The sequence below is a fragment of the Hylobates moloch genome, unplaced genomic scaffold, assembly GCF_009828535.3.
Source record: "Hylobates moloch isolate HMO894 unplaced genomic scaffold, HMol_V3 SCAFFOLD_2, whole genome shotgun sequence".
NCBI classification, from domain to species: Eukaryota; Metazoa; Chordata; class Mammalia; order Primates; family Hylobatidae; genus Hylobates; species Hylobates moloch.
The window spans coordinates 116,689,151-116,711,718 of record NW_026652277.1 but is presented as its reverse complement, the minus strand read 5'-3'; the positions used below and the strand labels follow the sequence as shown (position 1 = coordinate 116,711,718).

Sequence of the window (22,568 nt, the reverse complement as noted above, 5' to 3'; positions counted from 1 at the left end):
ATACAAGGTCTCAGTATATTACAAAATGTACAGGTGTGCATAAATATAATTCTAAGCTATAAATCTGGACTATCTCAAAGTTATATGTGAGTATAATAAACATCGGTTATTTTTATTAAGTAGTTTTGCTTAGCACTTTAGAAGTATGGAGGGTGGGAAGTTATGAAGTTTATGGATAACGTTTCTTAAAAAGCTGTCAAGGAAAATTCGAATTCATGCCTTTTATCTATTAATAAATTTCTTTGTAACAATTAAAGGCATTAATAATAATTCTTTATAACTGAATGGCACTTCATATCTGCATACATCAAACTTCCACATCTGTTATCCATCATTTCACTAACTAAAACTGTTTTTGAAATTGAAATCATTCTTGTTTTTTTTTTTTTTGAGACAGGGTGTCACTTTGTCACGCAGGCTAGAGTGCAGTGGTGTGATCTCAGCTCACTGCAACCTCTGCCTGCCAGGTTCAAGTGATCCTTCCAGCTCAACCTCCCAAGTATCTGGGACTATAGGCATGCACCACCATGCCAGGCTAATTTTTGTATTTTTTGTAGAGATGGGGTTTTGCCATGTTCCTAGGCTGGTCTCAAACTCCTGAGCTCAAGTGATCTGCCCACCTCATCCTTCCAAAGTGAAATCATTTTCTTAGCAATAGTCATTGTAGTCATTGTAGTAGTCTGAGTATTTGGAGGCTTCACTAAAGGACACTAGGGGGAATAAACTTGCTAAACAAACAAGAAGGCAGTTGTGAAAGTAGGGGGAAACAGTCTTCCTCCTGTTATAATCATTGGAGTATGGTGTTTATGGACTAATTCCTTTATAGTCCTTTTCTGAGTTGTAGAGGAAGGTCCGGAACCCTGATGCTATAAGCATACTTTACAGTTGTTTTTGCCTAAGTGCATTAATAAAAATTGTTCACGTTGAACTTGTCTCTTGCTTTTCTCTCCAGTTATAACTTGTTATAATATTTTGCTGTTTACTTCTTTACCTTTGGCATTTCACAATGGCTGAGTGTCATGTGACCCACTTGAATATTTAATTATGTGTTTACTCTTCCAGTTTGGTCCCAGGTTAAGAAGCGTATGCTTCTTATGTGTGGGGAGTTGTTGAATGTGTTACTTGAATTTATTCATTGGGTTTTGAAGCTGCTGAACAGGGTTAATAGGTAGATTTTAGATGGAATGTAAAATAAATCTTTGTTTATGAACATGTATTCTACTGCTAGATGACAGCATGCACCTAGAGTATGTTTCGGTAATTCTGTAGAAGAAATTATCATGGACCCAGTCACTCCTTAGTGAATGCCTTGCCATAGTTGTTTAAGTAAGGTTGCCCTTTGTTTGAAAATTACAAACTCATTTGAAAATGAATCTGCCGCCTTGCACTATTAAAGCTGCTATTTTAATTATATTTTAGTTTTATAGAACTACTCCTGTACTTCTATTGAATGAGTTTTTGAGACCTAACCAGCAGAATGTGTAGACTTGGGGACCTGAAAGATACTTTATGTCTTAAATAAGAGGTTCATAGAAGTTTTCACTTTTCATTTCTGAATAAATAAAATACTATGCCATTTTCACAGTACACCTAATAATATAGCTTTGATCCATCCGTTTGTATGTTCTAGATATGTAGCAGTGCTGCATATACTCATTATAGTAGAATTGTTTTGTTCTCCTAAGTAGAGATTGGTAAACTTTTTCTGTGAAGGGCTAGATAGTAAATACTTTAGGCCTTGCAGGCCCTATGGGCTCTATCACAGCTACTCAATTCTGCTGTTGTAATGTGAAAACAGTCACAGACAATACATTAATGACTGGGTATGTCTGTGTTCCAATAAAACTTTATTTACAAAAACAGGCAGTAGGCTGGATTTGGCCTGTGGACAGTAGTTTGCCAACTCCTGCTCCAAACTATTGAGTTGGTGGTCTACAAAATCAGGTCCTTTTGTATCTGGAAACGAAGAGTTAATTTCTCCGTAGTTTATTCTCTTTGCTTTGACATCAGTAACAACATTTTAATTCTGAAAACTGATAGCATGGAGAAAGAATATTTTAAAGATATTTTAGGAGGAAACAGGTTAACTGGATTTAAAGACATTGTAAACTGATTCCATAGGCATGTTCTCTAAACCTGGGTAGTCCCACAGTCTCTGGCTTTCGCTGATGAGCTTTACTGGAGAAAGCCATGAAACTGTGTTAATTTGTGCGTACTCACCTCAGTGTTACCTGTCAGTCCTTTGATTTATCTCTATTTGACGTCTTGTTAATTCCTCACAGTAGCTCTTCCAAAGTCATCGTTGTTCTTTCCATTACCATCACCTCCATCTCGCAATATCTTGGTCTCAGCATTTGATCTCACATCTCTTATTCAGCAAAGATCAGTTATATCATTCAACATAAATCTCTTTTGTTCTATGTTAGTTCCTTTTCAAGCTGAGGATTTTAAAAATGATAGTTCTAATATTAAATGATTTTTTAATTCCCAGTTTACTGTACAGACTGATACAAGTTACTGTAAAATATTTGCTGTGAATTCCTCTTCTATGACTTGAAATTCTGCCAGAGAAAATAATGTATCTACCATTTCACAAATGTTTTCTACACATATATAATTAGACTTTAGTTCAAAAGTGAGTTAGGAGGATATGCTGTTAGGTCTGTGCCTTAAAGTTACAATCTTTAAGATACACAATAAGCAAAAGTTGTGATTTCTCTGAAGAACTGTCCAGACAGGTTAATATAGTATTCTTGACAATAAATATTTTTTCTTACCATTATCTTACTTTTTTTGTTTGTTTCTTTTGCAGACAGGTTCTTGCTCATTCGCTTAGGCTGGAATACAGTGGCATGATCACAGCTCATTGCAGCCTTGACCTCCTGGTCTCAAGCAGTCTTCCCACCTCAGCCTCCCAAGTAGCTGGGACCACAGGCATGTGCCACTATGCCTGGCTAATTTTTTTTATTTTTATTTATTTGTATTTTTTGTAGAGATGAGGTCGCACCATGTTGCCCAGGCTGGTTTTGAAATCCGGGGCTCAAGCTATCCTCCCTCCTTGGCCTCCCAGAGAGTTAGGATTACAGGTGTAAGCCACCACACCTGGCCTTACTCTTACTTTTAATTCAAAGAACTGATTGTATAGGGAATTTATCTCAAACTGTATCATGAGAATCTTATTGTCCCAGTCTGGGGATAATCAGCTAGGTGACAGTGTTCCAAGCCACCCCACCCAGGAGTTTGGATGGAAGTCTTAGAGAAAGAAGAGATTTTGTTCTGGGCAGATATACCAAAAAGTATTTAGTGACTTGGCATTGGCCATGCCTCCTAGTTAGAACTGAGCTAAGCCTTCTACTGGTCCTGCAGTATCCGCAGTGCCACTGCAGAGCAGGACCTCTATACCTTCAGCAGAAGTTCTGGTTCTAGAAGGGAGCAATGTGCAAGACCCTTAGACAAGGAGGAATAAAAAAAGATGGGGTCAGGAGATGGCAGTTCAAAGAAATAAGTGAAAGTACCTTGTGAAAAAGAACTAGAAATTTTGAAACATGAATAGACTAAAACAAGGACACATAGTTGTGAAAAAAACTGATTAGAAATCTAGCAAATAAAGTATAGTCATTAGGAAATAATCAATAGATGTGATAAATTCTAAATTGGACACAGGATTGCTAAATTAGAAGAGAAGTCTGAGGATTGTACTCAAATTTGTAAAAGGTATGTCAGCCACTGCTGTAAGTTTTATACACACCCACACAATCTCAATCAATCAATCTTTCTCTCTCTCTCTCTCTTTCATTTACTCCTAAGGCAAGGCAGTCCTACTCATTTAATAAATATATATTGTGCCTACTATATACTAGTGACTCTGTTATTTATCTATTGCTATATATCAATTGCTTCAAAATTAGTGGCTTAAAACAACCTACATGTATTATCTCACACGTTTTCTATGGGTCAGGAATCTGGGAGTGGTTTAGCTGGGTAGTTTTGGCTCAGGGTCTATAAGGAGGTTGCAGCCAGGTTGTTATCTGGTGTTCCACTCATCTCAAGGCTTGACTATGGCTGGTGGCTCAGCCTCCAAACTTCGGGGATGTTGCCACAGTTCCCCTTCAGCTTGTGACCAGAGGCCCCTGTTCTATCCACACAGGCCTCTCCATAGGCTGCCTGAGTGTCCTCATGACATGGCAGCTGGCTTCCCCCAAGGGAACAAGTTGGGAGGGAGGAAGCCAAGACAGGAGCCACAGCCTTTTTATAATTGTATTAGGAGGGTTCCAAATCAGAACCAATAGGAGATAAAGATATTTATTATAAGGAATTGGCTGACATGATAATGAGGCTGGCGAGTCTCAAAATCTGCAGGACAAATTGGCAAGCTGGAAACCCAGGAGAGCTGATAGTGTAGTTGTAGTCTGACAGGTAGCAGGCTTAAGAGCCAGGAAGAGCTGATGTTTCAGTTACAACCAAATTCAGGAAGAAACCAGTGTCCCAGTTTGAAGGCCATCAGACATTGGTTTTTTTCCTGAATTTGGAAGAATTCTCTCTTATTTGAGGGAGGGTCAGCCCGTTTTTTCTATTCAGGCCTTCAACTGATCGGATGAGGCCCAGCCACATTAGGTAGGGCAATGTGCTTTATTCAGTCTACTGATTTAAATGTTAATCTCATCCAAAAACAACCGCACAGAAACACCCAGAATTGGCAGAGCGCAGTGACTCACACCTGTAATTTCAGCACTTTAGGAGGCCAAGGCGGGTGGATCATGAGGTCAGGAGATCGAGACCATCCTGGCCAACATGGTGAAACCCCATCTCTGCATAATATAAAAATTAGCTGGGCGTGGTGGCACGTGCCTGTAATCCCAGCCACTCAGGAGGCTGAGGCGGGGGAATTGCTTAAACCAGGGAGTCGGAGGTTGCAGTGAGCTGAGATTGTGCCACTGTGCTCCAGCCTGGGGACAGAGTGAGACTCCATCTCGAAAACAAACAAACACCCAGAATTATGTTTAACTAAATATCTGGGCACCCCATGGCCTAGTAAGGCTGATACATAAAATTAAGCATCATGAATGTAATATTGAAAGTGACCTGTATCACCTCTACGATATACTGTTTGTTAAAAGTGAGTCGCTAAGTTAAGCCCACTCTCTCAAAGGGAGAGGAATTAAGCTCCACCTCTGGAAGGAAAGCATATAGAATAACGTGGACATATTTTTCAAATAACTCTAACTGCTGGTACTAGGAGACTCCAGTGTTATACTCCAGTGTTCATTGAATAGAAGTTACTGAAGAAAAAAATGGAAGGAATGGTAGAAAAAAAGTAATATTTGAAGAGAGAATTGTTAAGAATCATCATCTTTCATGAAGAGAGATATGAGTCTTCAGATCAAAATGGGCACTTGGGGTTTTAAACAAAATAAATGAAAATACATTTTTAGACAGATTGTGATGTAATTGCAGGAGATCAAAAATAAAGGGACAAGAGCTATCAGAGACAAAAGATATATTACTTGCAGAGGAAAACAATTAGATTGACAGTGACTTCTTATCAAGTAAGAGACTGATAAGCAATGGATTAATGTTTTCAGAGTGTTGAAAGAAGGTAACTGTCATCTGAAAATTCAAAGTCTAGCTAAACTTTTGTTCTAGATTGAGGGAAAATCTCAAATATGCACAATAAAATTTATTTTAAAAAAAGATTGAGGGTAAATATTAAACTAAGTTATTTAACTTTCTGTCATTCTGATTCCCCATTTATAATGATAGGATAGGTAAATAACGATATTTACCTTATAGGTTGTTAACTGTTCTGTTCACTGTTACATCCCAAGTGCCTAAACAGTGCCTAACACATATAGGCATGCAATAACTGTTTATTAAATGAATGGATGAGTGAATAGGATTGTTGTGAGGATTTATATATATAAAGGATTTACAGCAATGCTGCTTGACATGTTAATAAGTACTCAGTAAATGTTTGTTGTTAAGATTTTATCACCTGTAGACACTCAGTAAAAGAATGATTAAAAATATTTCTCAACAAAAAGACAAATTCTGTAAGGAAGTATCAGATATAAAAAAATTATGACACAGAAATTGACAAAATGCTAGTAAATTAACTAATGACCATGGAGGGGAGATTAATTTAAGAAAAATTAATCTTTTTGTATTATTTCTAAAAGGTAAAAACTAAAACCTTTAAGGTGATTCTAAAGTTCACATGAAAGAGCAAAGAGCCAACAGCAGCTAAGAGATGTTTGAAGAATGAGGAAAAGCTATTTGCCATACTAGATTTAAAGACTTATGAACTATAATAATTAAGACAGAAATGTTGGTGCAGGGAATGGAAAATAGACCAGTGAAACAAAATGACCCAGAAGTAGACTCATGCATATATGGAAACCTTATATGTGACAGAAAGCATTACAAATCAGTGGATACAATGAAGTCTTCAATAAATCAAACTGGAACAATGTGGGGAAAATGAAATTTGATATCCTACCATATAAGAATCAATTGTAGTTGGGTTAAAAACCTAAGTGCAAAAAAGAAAGACTCTAAAACTCTGATTTTAAAAAAGAAGAATCTTAGATTCTTCCTTAGCTAAAGAAGAACTTTTTGGAAAAAACAACAGAATACAAACATAAGGGGGAAAAGGATTAATGACACATTTAATATAGTCATATTAAAATTTAAAATGTTCACATCTCAGAAAATCCAGTAAACAGTGAAAAGACATGCCTCAGAGAAGGTATTTATAGCTGATATAACTGACAAAGATTGGTATCCAGCATGAATAAAGAATTCCAGAAGGCAAGAAGGAAGAAACAACCCAATGGAAAGAAAAATCAGCAAAGGATGTGATTAAGCAATTTACAGAGCAGGAAATATGAATGGCCAATGAACATATGAAAAGATCTTCACTCTCACTAGTAATCATACTAATGCAAATTATACCATGCTGTACTCATGAGACAGGCAGACATTAAAAAGGATGAAAAGCCTACGTATGTTGGTAAAGATGTGGGGACCTAACAGTCTTACAGTACTGATGGGAGAATAGGTTAATTTAAGCACTCAGAAGAGCTATTTTGCAAAGCCAAATAAAGTCAAAGAATACATAAACACCTGGAAATTCTCCTTCTGGTATGTTCTCTAGAGAAATACTCTAAATGCACAAGGAAGCACATAAAGGAATGTTTATTCTAACACTGTTTGTAATGGTGAAAATTGTAAGCAACTAAATATCAAATGAGAGTGTATGGTATAATATATTTGCATAATGGAATATTATACAATTTCTAATGTTAATATTATATGCTACTTATGGATACATAACGTATAGTAAAATTGTATATTTTCAAGCATGTTTTAAACACCAAGTCATAATAAAGGTTACCTCTGAGGAAGTACGTGAATGGATGGAGGGATACAAAAATGTAGTGAGGTAAACAAAATACTGAGTTGATAAATTGAGTGGTGGCTACATGGTTATTATGGGCATTCTTTTGGACCCTACACTTGTTTGTATATTTGAGATTCTTCATAGTAAGTAATTTAAAAATAAATTACCAAACAAGTTTCATTAAAGATTAGTGGACTAGAGCTATATGTATGAACATGGACAGATCCCTCACACTGATGAAGAAGATGCAGAAGTATATTCACATCGTAATACCATTTATAGAGAAACCATGTAGAACAGTATTATTTGCTACTTATGGATACATAATGTATTGTAAAGTTACATATTTTCAAGCATGTTTTAAACACCAAGTCATGATAAAGTTTACCTCTGAGGAAGTGTGTGAATAGATGGAGCCATACAACTATGTAGCCAGATAAGCAAAGAATGTCAAAATGTTAAGAGTTGATAAAACTGAGTGGTGGCTACATGGGTGTTATATTGGAACCTATAGTTGTTTGTGTATTTGAGATTCTTCATAGTAAGTAATTTAAAAATAAATTACCAAACAAGTTCTGTGAATTATATGTATGTGTGTATTTATCTGTATGTATGTGTATTTTTTTAATTTAAAATTTCTTACCAACAAGAATTTATGAGATTCTTTCTAAAAATTCTAATATTCTCTGGATTTTACTTAAGGGAAAATCTTATAAAACAACCTTTTAATATGGATATGGTCCTGTAATTTAAAAAAAAAACAAACCTAATGTTATGTTCCTGTCTGTTAATTAGTTAACATGGCTAAGTATTGTGAAGAACCTGAAAATTAAATTATCTTAATATACCCTTTCTAATGTTAACATTCTGAGAGCTACATGGGATTGTTTTGTAAATGTTGTTATGTTGAAACTTAAGTGTAAAATCAATATAAACTTTTTTTGTTTAAATTCAAAGAAATGCTCAATAATGAAATAATTAGACTTAAGTATAATAGTCCTCTGTGGCCTGTTGTAACTATTATTATTTTAGCTTTAAGTAACCTTAACATTTTGAGAAATATTTTATTACTTTATTTTCTCAATGAGAATCTTTATCTGGGATTTGACCAAATGTTTTACATTTTCATTGACACATTCTTCACCTTTCCCTCAACTGATATTTTTTAGTTTCTGATCACTTGGAACAGATTTTTACAGCAGTTGTATAATATCTTAATTTTTAAATATATTTAAAAATGTATAAGATATTTTACCATGTAAGTTTGAATAGTTTTCTCAATTGATAAAAGAAAAATTAGAAATTTGAATATCTTGCATTATTTTGTTTTTCACAATTTTTCATAGCAGACTTGTTTAAAAAAATATTTTAGGATGCCATGATTACGTAGCAGTCTTTGGGTTTCTTTAGTGGTGAGACCGTTTTCATTGCACAGGATAGCTGGGCTTAAATGGAAGGAACATGACTAGAAAGTGCATGTTATATATATTTCAGTCAGCATGTTGCTACTGACAGGTGCTCAGTGGTTGTTGGTATCCTTGTCAGCAAAGAGAATCCTTTGACATTAAAGTCACCAGCTCAATCCTGATTTGGGGTGACTCTATTGGCAGTTCCGTCAGGCTGCAGCTGATCAGTGAATGTCAGAGCTGCAGCCGTTCTTCAGGAGTGTCACCAGCCTGCTGTGGGGTTTTTGTCTTTTTGTTTTTGTTTTTGGAGGGAGGAGTGGTTTAGCTTGTCTTGTTGTTCAATCTTAGCCAGACTTTCAAATTGCTTACCTTTGGGAAATAAACCGAGAGGTCATAGGGAATATAGGTATCTTTAGGGCATCCAAAACCGTATACAAAGTGATTACTTACATGGAGACTAGTAATGATTACCTTGACTCCAAGCCAATCAATGGTGGAGCCTCCGGGGACTCATTAAATGGCATTTGTGGACTCTGTAACCTAGCTTTTGAGCTGCATTTCATGAAAAGCAGTGACAGCCTTTAATGTCTAATTGACCTCTTCTCTTTGTTTCACTTTCATTCACTTTCCATATTTGCCTCTGATGTGGTCCCTAATGGCAGCAAACAGCACTGCTCAGCATTTTGAACTTCTGTTCAGAGCTTCAGCACCTCAGTTTGGGCAGTTGTGTCATGGTAAGTGTTTGAGAATTCTTTATACTACTCACTTACTTGTTCTCTTTTTCTTCCTATGGGTGAAATGTATCCTGACTCACCCTACCCCACACACACCCACAGTTTTTCAGATTTATGGTTCTCTTCTTTGTCCCTTGCTTTCAAACATTTTTCTTAAATTGGAAAGTATGTCTTTGAAACACTGACATTATTTATCCAGGAGAGCAAGGAAAGAAGTATAGTGTGGTGGAATAGAGAGAGTATAGTTCTGCCTCAAGCAAGATGTTGTCTCCGACAAGCTAATCACCTCTCTAGGTTTCTTCACAAACTAAGGTGTTAGTCATACCCAAATGCCAATAGTTCAGTAAGTTTTTCACTAAGCTCATTTTAGCTTTTAAATCCTGAGATACTTTTCTTGAAATTTTAATGATAATAGATAGGTTTATTTCATCTGTTTGTTTTTGTGTTTGTTTTACTGTCCTTAGTGGTCAGAACAGAAAGATTAACACCCTGTGTTGGAACTCTTTTTTGTGTGTGGAAATTTTACTGGTCTGTGAAATATAAAAGCCTAGGGACTGTTGGACTAGATAAGCTTCAAAGTCCTTCCAGATTTTTTTTTTTTTTTTTGAGACGGAGTTTTCTCTGTTGCCCGGGATGGAGTGCAGCAGCGCGATCTTGACTCACTGCAATCTCCGTCTCCCGGATTCAGGCAGTTCTCCTGCCTCAACCTCCCGAGTAGCTGGGATTACAGGCATGTGCCACTACGCCTGGCTAATTTTTTTGTATTTTTAGTAGAGATGGGGTTTCACCATATTGGGCAGGCTGGTCTCGGGTTTCACCATATTGGGCAGGCTGGTCTTAAACTCCTGACCTTGTGATCCGCCCGCCTTGGCCTCCCAAAGTGCTGAGATTACAGGTGTGAGCCACCGTGCCCAGCCTAGTCCTTCCAGATTTAAAATATGATTTTATGTACCCTTGAAAGAGCTCATGGGAAGAGTTAAATCCTTTAAACCGCATAATTATATAGCTTTTAAATAATACTGAGATATAAAGGACAATAGAAATCTTGTGTGGAGAAGGTGTGCATGTGTGTGTTTGTGTGCACACATAGTATAAGTGAACCTTCCAGTGTAACTGACTGGAAGAATTCATTCCTCCTCACTTCCTCCCCGGTTCCCTAAAACAGTGTAGGTTTAGGGGATCCCCAGACCAATCCATTTCTGCCTTACATTCACTTAGTAGGAAGACTTGAATAAGCAAAATGATTGCAAGATTCTAGAAAACTTCTGGTATGCTAGGGAGTATTTGCTTTAAGTGACCTTACATTTTGAGAAATACTTTATTAGAGTCAAAAGACAGGGTCCCTGACCTAAAATAAGTACCATTTGAACACCTCTTAGAGCTCAGTGTGGCTTCAGAAATGCCCCAAGATTTGGCAGTGTAGACTAAGTAGGCCTCTTATGCTGACATATTTATCTCTGTGTCCCCATGGTCTTTAAAATCTTGTGGTTAGGTCTTATTAAACCCCAAGTATGGGCTCAGGCCATCTCAGTCTCTAGAAACAGTCTTGGGAGCCCACTAGATTTTCCTCACTTCTGGTCAAATTCTTTCCATAGTAAGCCATTTGATAGGCTTCTGTGGGTCTCTCTAGTGACTCTTCTTGATGGGCCTAGTGACATTTGATGGCAGTTTCTGCCACAACAAACCAGCCAGTTACTGCCACTTGGATCTTCTTTATTGCTAGCCTGCCCTCTTTAGATTGGTAAGGACCGTTTAACTTTGCTTAGACGTACCTTATTCTGCTTGTTATTTACCTCCCCTTAAACTGGAGCAACATTCCTTAGAAAATCAAGCCTCTGGCCATAGACTCTTTAATGTTGGAATTATATATATGCTTATAATTGAAATTATATTATTTTAAATTAGCATTTTCCAGAGTTGACCCATGGAAAATTAGCTCTAAAGGATAATCAATTTTAAAGGCTGTGTATTTGGGGGTGGAGTGGAGATTCCTAATGAAATTAGGAAGCCAGGTATGGTTTGTTCACACCTATAGTCCCAACTACTCTGGAGGCTGATGGAGGAGGATTGCTTGAGCCCAGAAGTTCGAGGCTGCAGTGAGCTATGGTTATACTACTGCACTCCAGCCTGGTCTTAGAGTTTTACGGTGGTGTGTCCTACAACAAAGAAACTGTTTACCTTTGCTAAAACCAGTGTTTTCAAACCTTGCTGACTACTGAACTCATTTTTCTATATTACATTTTCCATATTACATTTTATTGTTGACTGTCAATATAATAGCAATTTTTAGATTTGTGATATTTATGAAGCAACTGTTCACAGTATACATGCATAGAGCACTGTGCTGACTTTCCCATGGTGATTGTGATCTATTATATACCTTCACTGAGTATTCACCTTATGGCATACTTTCTCTGTGGTAAGTTTAATGTAGATACTAAATTAGTTGTGTCACTTTTTTTCTGAAACTAATCTTTGGCCACAAGTGCCAGTTAGACAGATTTGCAGTGACAAGAACTTCTGAAGAGTAGTGTCTCACCTTTAATAAACCTGAATATTCTAGTCAATGCCATAAACATTTTACATATTTTAGGACTACTTGGAAATATTTATTTTTCCTCTTGATTGGGAAAGAGACAAATTTTATCTATTTCTTTTTACTTTTAAAAATGACTTTTAAAAGTTTAAATTCCACTATTATATAATGCTGATTGAAGTAATTTAAAGTTGCCTAAATTAAAGAATCCTGAGACCTACCTGCTACTTTCTTAAGTTTCCTACTAATTATGTGATCCTGGTCAGGTCACTTAAATTCTTGCTGATAGTTCCTCTGTGACATTTGCCTTATTTTTAAAATTAGATAATGAATAAGAAAATAAATACGTCTAATATTTTTGGGGAAAAAAGAGTCCTGCATAATATCTAAAATTTAGAAGGAATTATAGTTAATAAAGGAGGTTGCCTTTGTTCCAGTAAAAAGTATTTAGTTTCATTTTTATTTTCCCAGCCCTGAATTTGGCATGAGTAGTGCTGTGAAAATTTCACAACAACAACAAAAAACTCTTGAAGGAATTTCTCACTGTGTTCTATGCTGGTAGAGAATTTGTTCAAATGCCACTGAGATTGCCCAGGCACAAATTGGGCACAGTCAGAATCATAGGTTTCAGAAAGTTTTTTAATTTTTTTTTTCTAAATAAGCTAATTGTCTGCCCTAATTATCAAACCCACAGTTTTGTATTGTTCGGGTATACTCACTTAAGGAGATATGTTCCCCCAAACCTGTTTCTCATAGACTTCCGCATGATTCCACCATACATACACTGACATCCAGAACCTTAGAAATCTTTACCGCTATATCTAATCTGTCAGCCTTTGGTTCTAACTCAAAAATGCAGCCCCAGATCTGTCGTATTTCTCCATTCCACCATTGCCACCTTAATCCAAGTCCCTGTCATCTGTCCTTTACACTGTTGCAGGCCTCTTCAATGAGCTTCCTCCTCTGTTCCTCCCCACTATAGGCCCATCCTCCAGACAGAAGCCAGAGGTGGTTTTGTCAGTTTTTATGTAAATAATATGTCACTCCTTTGCTTAGAACCCTCCTTTGACTTCCTTAGTACTTGAAAGAAAAATCTAACTCCTTCATGGTCTAAGTGGCATGGCCACTGCGTGACTCTGCCCTCCATAGCCCGCCCTCTCCCTCACCACCCTTGGACTATATGGATCTCATTTTTGTTCCTCGAATGCATCAACCTTATTCCTGGAGATTTCAGCAATTACTACCTCTTCCCTCAACCCCTGACACTCTGATCACTCTCTCATCACTCTGTTTTATTATTTTCCCACTATATGTCACTCTTTGAATGTATTTTTTCCTTAATTAGTCTGTGTGTCTTTCCTAAAAATGTGGACAGTGTTTCCTTTTTTCAGTTTACTGCTGGTCCTAGCATCTGGAGTGGTGCATAGATGTTTGTTGAAAATACAATTAAACAAAAGAACAAAAGGAAATAATCATTGTAATTGTTTACTATTTTGTTTCCTTTTGATTTCTTGTGATAATTTTAATATCTGATTTTAGCAAAATCAAATGAACCTCTTAAAATAACCTATTTAAAGAAACATTATTAAAGCATGTAAAGCCCAATAACTGAAATGTTTAATCCTTGATTAGTAGAGTCTTATCCTGTAATCATGAGGTAAGCACTGGACACCTCCAATAACTGACAGTTGATTAACATATTGTAATCTAAATTATTTTCATGTTGTATATGCAGTCCCCAAATGCCTCATTTAACCCAAAAGTAGTATCCTTATTAGTATTATCAGCATTTCCACATAGTGTTTTAGAGCCTACCAGATGCACATCAAGGAGATCTTAAATACCTGCCAAAGTACATTAGCCATATATAAAATGGAGGAAAGTAGATGCTGTCAATGAGTAGCAGCAGCAAGGTTGAAATGGTGGGCATAAAAGAAGAACACATAATCCTTTAATTCTTCATGAGAGACTGAAGACATCAGACTGCTTTGGGATTTAATTCATTAACATCTTCTGTCTGGAGTTCTCTTAAATGGATTTTTAAATAAATGAGTACTCCTGGCTGTTTTATGAAACAGTGGCAGATCCGTGAGGTGAGTGGGCAGATCTGTATTAACAAGGATGTGGATTTGTTTACATGGAAGCAAAGCAATAGGTTATAATTAAGAATCTGACTTACTCTAAACAATTTGCATGTCTGAGCATAACACATAAAAGATTGGAATTATTTGATTTCCAGATTGAAGACTATGATGTGATAGCTAGCATGATAGGAGCCAAGTGTAAAAAACTCCGGACCCTGGATCTGTGGAGATGTAAGAATATTACTGAGAATGGAATAGCAGAACTGGCTTCTGGGTGTCCACTTCTGGAGGAACTTGACCTTGGCTGGTGCCCAACTCTGCAGAGCAGCACCGGGTGCTTCACCAGACTGGCACGCCAGCTCCCAAACTTGCAAAAACTCTTTCTTACAGCTAACAGATCTGTATGTGACACAGACATTGAAGAATTGGCATGTAATTGTACCAGGTTACAGCAGCTGGACATACTAGGTAAGGATACAATATATAAATTTGTTTTAAATGTCTGTTTCCTTGACATAAAAGCCAATCTCAGACTTTTTGTAAGGAAAAAAAAAATTTTGGATACAATAAGAATTTTGTCCTGATAAGACTGCTTGGGTTGATAGGAAATGTAAGATAGATCAGTTAATATAGGGAATAATTATATATGTACTTTAATAAAATAGTGAGGACAGTAACAGAATTTTATAGTTGAAACTGTAAAAAACTATAACCATTAATTCTTGGTCTGATTGTAAGAGTGAGAATTTACATGAGCTGCGCTCTCTATTTTTATTAAGGAGAGAAAAGAAATTAATTCATTTGTATAATGAATTCAAGCTAGTTTTTTTAAGTTTCTTAATTAAAATTCTTGATTAAGGAATATCGTGAAATCTTTATCCCTGATAATTCTAGCGTTTAGGAATAGTTCTACCCCAGGCAGATCTATTGAAAATCTTTTCCAGCTCTGGGATTTCTTGAATCCTTACTGCATTCATCAGAAAGGAACCCTGTGTAATTTTGTTACTTCTTACTTTAGCCAGGGGTGCTAGCAGTGTCACAGTAGTTATCATTGTCCACACAATTGATACTTTGTGAAGTCACATCGCACTTGCACATTTTACATCAAATGCATGGTGAAAACCATTTTGAACTGGAGTGACAGAAATAGGAAAGTCTGGAGGAGCTGATTTGAAGGGGTAGGAGGTAGGAATGAAGATAGTGGGTAGGATATTGGCAAGATTCAGGTCCTAGATGCTAAATTGGCTGGAAAATTCAACTTTTACTTTTTTAACAACCATTTCAATATGAAGTCACGTTTGAAAAAATGATTTTAATTTGTAAAGGGTTATTTTAAGTTCATTACAAACAATAAATCATGGATGGATTCATTGTTAGCACATTATATAAATGTTATACTTAAGGTGTTTTGTTTTGTTTTGTTTTTCCCCTTAAATAGGAACAAGAATGGTAAGTCCGGCATCCTTAAGAAAACTCCTGGAATCTTGTAAAGATCTTTCTTTACTTGATGTGTCCTTCTGTTCGCAGATTGATAACAGAGCTGTGCTAGAACTGAATGCAACCTTTCCAAAAGTGTTCATAAAAAAGAGCTTTACTCAGTGACTTAATATATGTTCTGTATTAAAATTAATGTGCTTTGTTGGGGTTTAATTTTGGGATTGGTTTTGGGTTTTGTTTTTAGTTGTTTTAATGGTAAGAATTAAGACATTTGCAGATTGTAAAGAAAAATATGAAATTGTCCATTAAATCAAGTAAAAATGTGCACAAATGTTTTCATAAAATACTGCAAGCACTTCTCTTCAAGAATATGAGTGGATGATATTATTTTTACCTTATGTTAATCAGTGATATGCTTTAGTCAATAATATGATTGATAAAAGAATAACATGGAAACATGCTAACTTATTTTCAAAGGAACACTGAGCAATAAAATATCGTGGCATTTATGCAAAAAAAAGTTAATTTTTTACACCTCCGTGTAAGGATGTCTTATTAAGCCTGTGACCTGGCAAGTGTTTTGTTCAGTATGTACAAAATGGTCAGAGCTAGTTAGAGAAAGAGACATGCTTTTCCAGCTATTTGGTTATTTCTCTGGATTAACTGTTCAACTGGAAAATTTGTAGTTTTTCTAGCCAGGTGTGGTGGCGCACACTTGTAGTCCTAGCGACACAGGAGGTGGAGGCAGGAGGATTACTTGAGATGGGATTTTGAGACTCCAGTGTACTTATGATTGCATCTGTGAACAGCCACTGCACTCCAACCTGGGCAATATAGCAAGTCCCTTTCTCTTAAAAAAAATTGTAGTGTTTCCACTTTTCTTCTGATATTTTTGTCTATTTCACTACTGGATAATGCCAATATAAAAATTTGGGTATAATCAAGAATAAGAGGTAAACTACTAAATAAAAAAAGCTTTCCAACTGTTAGAAGCAGATGCTTTAACATTTTGTGAAAGGTAAAGTTTTGAGGTTTCTGAATTATATGTGGACTTTCTTTATATACTAAAAAAACATAAATGTGGAGATATATATTATATATAATTATATATGTATATATTATATACACACATATATGTATATACTATATATACACATATATGTATATATTTATACATATATAATATAGATCCACATTTATGATTTTTAATATATATTATATACATGTATTATATACATGTATGTATTATATACATATATACATGTATACATTATATATATTATATACATGTATATATTATATACATATATAATTATATATATTATATAATTATATTATATATAATATATACATGTATATATAATAAAATAATTATATATACATAATATATATAATATATATACATAATATATATAATATATAATAAAATAAATGTATATATAAAATAATTATATATATTATATATAGAGAGATATATATCATGCTAGGGTGTGTGGATGCTGGAATTTAACCATTTTGCACTGAACAGGACAATGAATTTTGTTATACTACAGTTAATATTAGTTTTCTGTTAGAAACAGCTGTGCCTTTTCATGCCACAAAATATTTTCTGTCTACTTTCTGAGTAGCAGAATTAATTCATTTTTTAACAAAACAATGCATGTCAAGTGTTCAGTAGTCACATGAGGAGAATGCTTCCTTTGTGCCTGGCACTGTTTCTTGTGTTTTGCATTTACTAATTCAATTCTTACAACAACCCCATAAGATAAATGCCATTACTTACCCCCATTTACAGATGAGGAAACTGAGGCAAAGAAAGATTGAAGAATTTACTCATGATCACACAGCTGCTAGTGGCAGAGCCAACATATAAAGCCAGGCCATCTGGCTTCTGAGGCATTGCATTAAACCTGTGCTTTTAAGTGTTCAGGGTAGCTTCTGACTCTAGGGCAGAGGTCAGGAAACTTTTTCTATAAAGGGCCAGATAGTAAATATTTTAGGCTTTGTGGGCTAAGAGGTAAAACTGAGATTGTTATGTAGGTACTTAAATAACTAGAGAGAAATAAAATTTGCATGAAAATTTTATTGACAAAATTCAAAACAATAATTGAGAACAATTTTTTTTGTAATATGGGTTTACTAATGAAAAGAATTAAATATTTACGGGGAGGATCAAAGTTAATGTTTCGTGTCATGAAAGTTGATTAGAAGTACTCATTTGTTAATGCTGATCTGTAATAAGATTTTATGTATTTTACTTCGGAAATTCGTTGCAGATAGGTATTGTCAAATACTTATATTAATCCATGAGAATATGATTTTTGTTGAGCATATTCATCACCTGGAAGGTTACTTCTTCTCTGGATATTTTCCTTTTAGCATGTTATTACATTGCAGCTTAATCACTTCCAATTGAAGATTAGGTAGAAGCTCCTCAGTTGCACTGTTAAATTGATTTTGAAAAATGGAAATTTCCTTTACATTTGCAAACTCCAAAAAATACTGTGGGCACTATAGTGTGAGCTACATATTTGTGTGAGAATGGAGATCCCGCTTCTTTGTCTTACCTTTTGATAGCACGGGGAATGTGTAAAGCAGCTTGTTGTTACTTGTAATTCAAACAATGTTGTCATCAAAATGACTTATGTTTCGCATGTAAACACTTGTTTTGCCTTGTAATTTTGGCTTGAATTCATTTCAAAATTTTATTAAGTCTTGAGCAAAAGCTAAATTCCAAAGCCATTCAGTGTTCCATAATAGTGGTTGAGGACTTGTCTTCTTTTTCAGAAAAATGTCAATATCAGCCCTGAATGCAAAAGCTCACAATAGAACTAACACGATTATGCCAATGTGGTTGGGCAAATCAGCATATTCATCTTCTGTATCTGACAAAAGATAACTGAACCATTGATGTTTAATCTATCAGAAACTATGAGGGCAAATGAAGTTCACCATTGATACTAGTAGTTCAGTAATACAAAATTGAGTCAAATATATCCCACAAAGAACCTGCTGATGAATAATACAGTAAATAACCATAGATTTAAATACCTTCTTACCTTTTCACAGGCTTTATAAATTTGACAAATGTAATCATTTTGCTTCACACATTTTTAACACCACCAGTTGTAACACATCTTAGCAGATTCTACTTCAGGTTGCATGAAATTTGTGTTTTCTTCTTAGAAAATATTCATGCTTGTAATTGTTCCACACAGATAATTTATAGAGACTAATTTCAGTCACTTCAACATTGGCATTGACTTATCAAATAAGCAATAACTAGGCAGTATCAGTAACATCCGTTGACTCATCAAGAGCCAAGGAAAACCACTCAGGGTCATTTGCCTTGTTTTTTATTGACTGTTGATGTTGTTCCCAGTGTTCTCAATTTTTTAAGCAATCATTCTTGCCAAAAGGCTAATTTAATCCTCTTTTTTTATTTTTATTTTATTATTATACTTTAGGTTTTAGGGTACATGTGCACAATGTGCAGGTTTGTTACATATGTATCCATGTGCCGTGTTGGTTTGCTGCACCCATTAACTCATCATTTAGCATTAGGTATATCTCCTAATGCTATCCCTCTCCCCTCCACCCAACCCACAACAGTCCTCGGAGTGTGATGTTCCCCTTCCTGTGTCCATGAGTTCTCATTGTTCAATTCCTACCAATGAGTGACAACATGCGGTGTTTGGTTTGTTGTCCTTGTGATAGTTTACTGAGAATGAGGTTTTCCAGTTTCATCCATGTCCCCACAAAGGACATGAACTCATCATTTTTTATGGCTGCATAGTATTCCATGGTGTGTATGTGCCACATTTTCTTAATCCAGTCTATCATTGTTGGACATTTGGGTTGGTTCCAGGTCTTTGCTATTGTGAATAGTGCCACAGTAAACATACGTGTGCATGTGTCTTTATAGCAGCATGATTTATAGTCCTTTGGGTATATACCCAGTAATGGGATGGCTGCGTCAAATGGTATTTCTAGTTCTAGATCCCTGAGAAATCGCCACACTGACTTCCACAATGTTTGAACTAGTTTACAGTCCCACCAACAGTGTAAAAGTGTTCCTATTTCTCCACATCCTCTCTAGCACCTGTTGTTTCCTGACATTTTAATGATTGCCATTCTAACTGGTGTGAGATGGTATCTCATTGTGGTTTTGATTTGCATTTCTCTGATGGCCAGTGATGATGAGCATTTTTTCATGTGTTTTTTGGCTGCATAAATGTCTTCTTTTGAGAAGTGTCTGTTCATGTCCTTTGCCCACTTTTTGATGGGGTTGTTTGTTTTTTTCTTGTAAATTTGTTTGAGGTCATTGTAGACTCTGGATATTAGCCCTTTGTCAGATGAGTAGGTTGCAAAAATTTTCTCCCATTCTGTAGGTTGCCTGTTCACTCTGATGGTAGTTTCTGTTGCTGTGTTGAACATTTCTTGTTTTTGTCAGGTTTGTCAAAGATCAGATAGTTGTAGATATGCGGCATTATTTCTGAGGGCTCTGTTCTGTTCCATTGATCTGTGTCTCTGTTGTGGTACCAGTACCATGCTGTTTTGGTTACTGTAGCCTTGTAGTATAGTTTGCAGTCAGGTAGCGTGATGCCTCCAGCTTTGTTCTTTTGGCTTAGGATTGACTTGGTGATGCGGGCTCTTTTTTGGTTCCATATGAACTTTAAAGTAGTTTTTTCCAATTCTGTGAAGAAAGTCATTGGTAGCTTGATGGGGATGGCATTGAATGTATAAATTACCTTGGGCAGTATGGCCATTTTCACGATATTGATTCTTCCAACCCATGAGCATGGAATGTTCTTCCATTTGTTCGTATCCTCTTTTATTTCATCGAGCAGTGGTTTGTAGTGCTCCTTGAAAAGGTCCTTCACATCCCTTTTAAGTTGGATTCCTAGGTATTTTATTCTCTTTGAAGCAATTGTGAATGGGAGTTCACTCATGATTTGGCTCTTTGTCTGTGATTGGTGTACAAGAATGCTTGTGATTTTTGTACATTGATTTTGTATCCTGAGACTTTGCTGAAGTTGCTAATCAGCTTAAGGAGATTTTGGGCTGAGACGATGGAGTTTTCTAGATATACAATCATGTCATCTGCAAACAGGGACAATTTGACTTCCTCTTTTCCTAATTGAATACCCTTTATTTCCTTCTCCTGCCTGATTGCCCTGGACAGAGCTTCCAGCACTATGTTGAACAGGAGTGGTGAGAGAGGGCATCCCTGTCTTATGCCAGTTTTCAAAGGGAATGCTTCCAGTTTTTGCCCATTCAGTATGATATTGGCTGTGGGTTTGTCATAGATAGCTCTTATTATTTCGAGATATGTCCCATCAATACCTAATTTATTGAGAGTTTTTAGCATGAAGGGTTGTTGAATTTTGTCAACGGCCTTTTCTGCATCTATTGAGATAACTATGTGGTTTTTGTCTTTAGTTCTGTGTATATGCTGGATTACATTTATTGATTTGCATATGTTGAACAAGCCTTGCATCCCAGGGATGAAGCCCACTTGATCATGGTGGATAAGTTTTTTGATGTGCTGCTGGATTCGGTTTGCCAGTATTTTATTGAGGATTTTTGCATCAATGTTCATCAAGGATATTGGTCTGAAATTCTCTTTCTTGGTTATGTCTCTGCCAGGCTTTGGTATCAGGACGATGCTGGCCTTATAAAATGTGTTAGGGAGTATTCTCTCTTTTTCTATCAATTGGAATAGTTTCAGAAGGAATGGTACCAGTTCCTCCTTGTACCTCTGGTAGAATTCGGCTGTGAATCCATCAGGTCCTGGACTCTTTTTGGTTGGTAAGCTATTGATTATTGCCACAATTTCAGAGCCTGTTATTGGTCTATTCAGAGATTCAACTTCTTCCTGGTTTAGTCTTGGGAGGGTGTATTTGTTGAGGAATTTATCCATTTCTTCTAGATTTTCTAGTTTATTTGCGTAGAGGTGTTTGTAGTATTCTCTGATGGTAGATTGTATTTCTGTGGGATCGGTGGTGATATCCCCTTTTTCATTTTTTATTGCATCTATTTGATTCTTCTCTCTTTTCTTCTTTATTAGTCTTGCTAGCAGTCTATCAATTTTGTTGATCTTTTCAAAAAACCAGCTCCTGGATTCATTAATTTTTTGAAGGGTTTTTTGTGTCTCTATTTCCTTCAGTTCTGCTCTGATTTTAGTTATTTCTAGCCTTCTGCTAGCTTTTGAATATGTTTGCTCTTGCTTTTCTAGTTCTTTTAATTGTGATGTTAGGGTGTCCATTTTGGATCTTTCCTGCTTTGTCTTGTGGGCATTTAGTGCTATAAATTTCCCTCTACACACTGCTTTGAATGTGTCCCAGAGATTCTGGTATATTGTGTCTTTGTTCTCATTGGTTTCAAAGAACATCTTTATTTCTGCCTTCATTTCATTATGTACCCAGTAGTCATTCAGGAGCAGGTTGTTCAGTTTCCATGTAGTTGAGCAGTTTTGAGTGAGTTTCTTAATCCTGAGTTCTAGTTTGATTGCACTGTGGTCTGAGAGACAGTTTGTTATAATTTCTGTTCTTTTACATTTGCTGAGGAGAGCTTTACTTCCAACTATGTGGTCAATTTTGGAATAGGTGTGGTGTGGTGCTGAAAAAAATGTATATTCTGTTAATTTGGGGTGGAGAGTTCTGTAGATGTCTATTAGGTCCACTTTGTGCAGAGCTGAGTTCAATTCCTGGATATCCTTGTTAACTTTCTGTCTCATTGATCTGTCTAATGTTGACAGTGGGGTGTTAAAATCTCCCATTATTATTGTGTGGGAGTTTAAGTCCCTTTGTAGGTCACTCAGGACTTGCTTTATGAATCTGGGTGCTCCTGTGTTGGGTGCATATATATTTAGGATAGTTAGCTCTTTTTGTTGAATTGATCCCTTTACCATTATGTAATGGCCTTCTTTGTCTCTTTTGATCTTTGTTGGTTTAAAGTCTATTTTATCAG

At 35.9% G+C, this 22,568-nt stretch overlaps 1 protein-coding gene across 3 annotated transcripts in view; it reads left to right on the top strand.

Annotated features, from left to right (window-relative positions):
* Positions 1 to 16,649, top strand: part of FBXL4 (F-box and leucine rich repeat protein 4) — a 69,748-nt gene extending 53,099 nt beyond the window's left edge. For all 3 annotated transcript variants that reach the window (XM_058435420.1, XM_032155656.2, XM_058435419.1), the window contains 3 exons: positions 9,468 to 9,539; positions 14,315 to 14,627; positions 15,598 to 16,649. In XM_058435420.1, coding sequence (XP_058291403.1) covers positions 9,468 to 9,539; positions 14,315 to 14,627; positions 15,598 to 15,761 — 549 coding nt within the window. In that variant the 3' untranslated portion in view covers positions 15,762 to 16,649. The remainder of the gene's footprint in view (positions 1 to 9,467; positions 9,540 to 14,314; positions 14,628 to 15,597) is intronic.
* Positions 16,650 to 22,568: the final 5,919 nt, after the last annotated feature.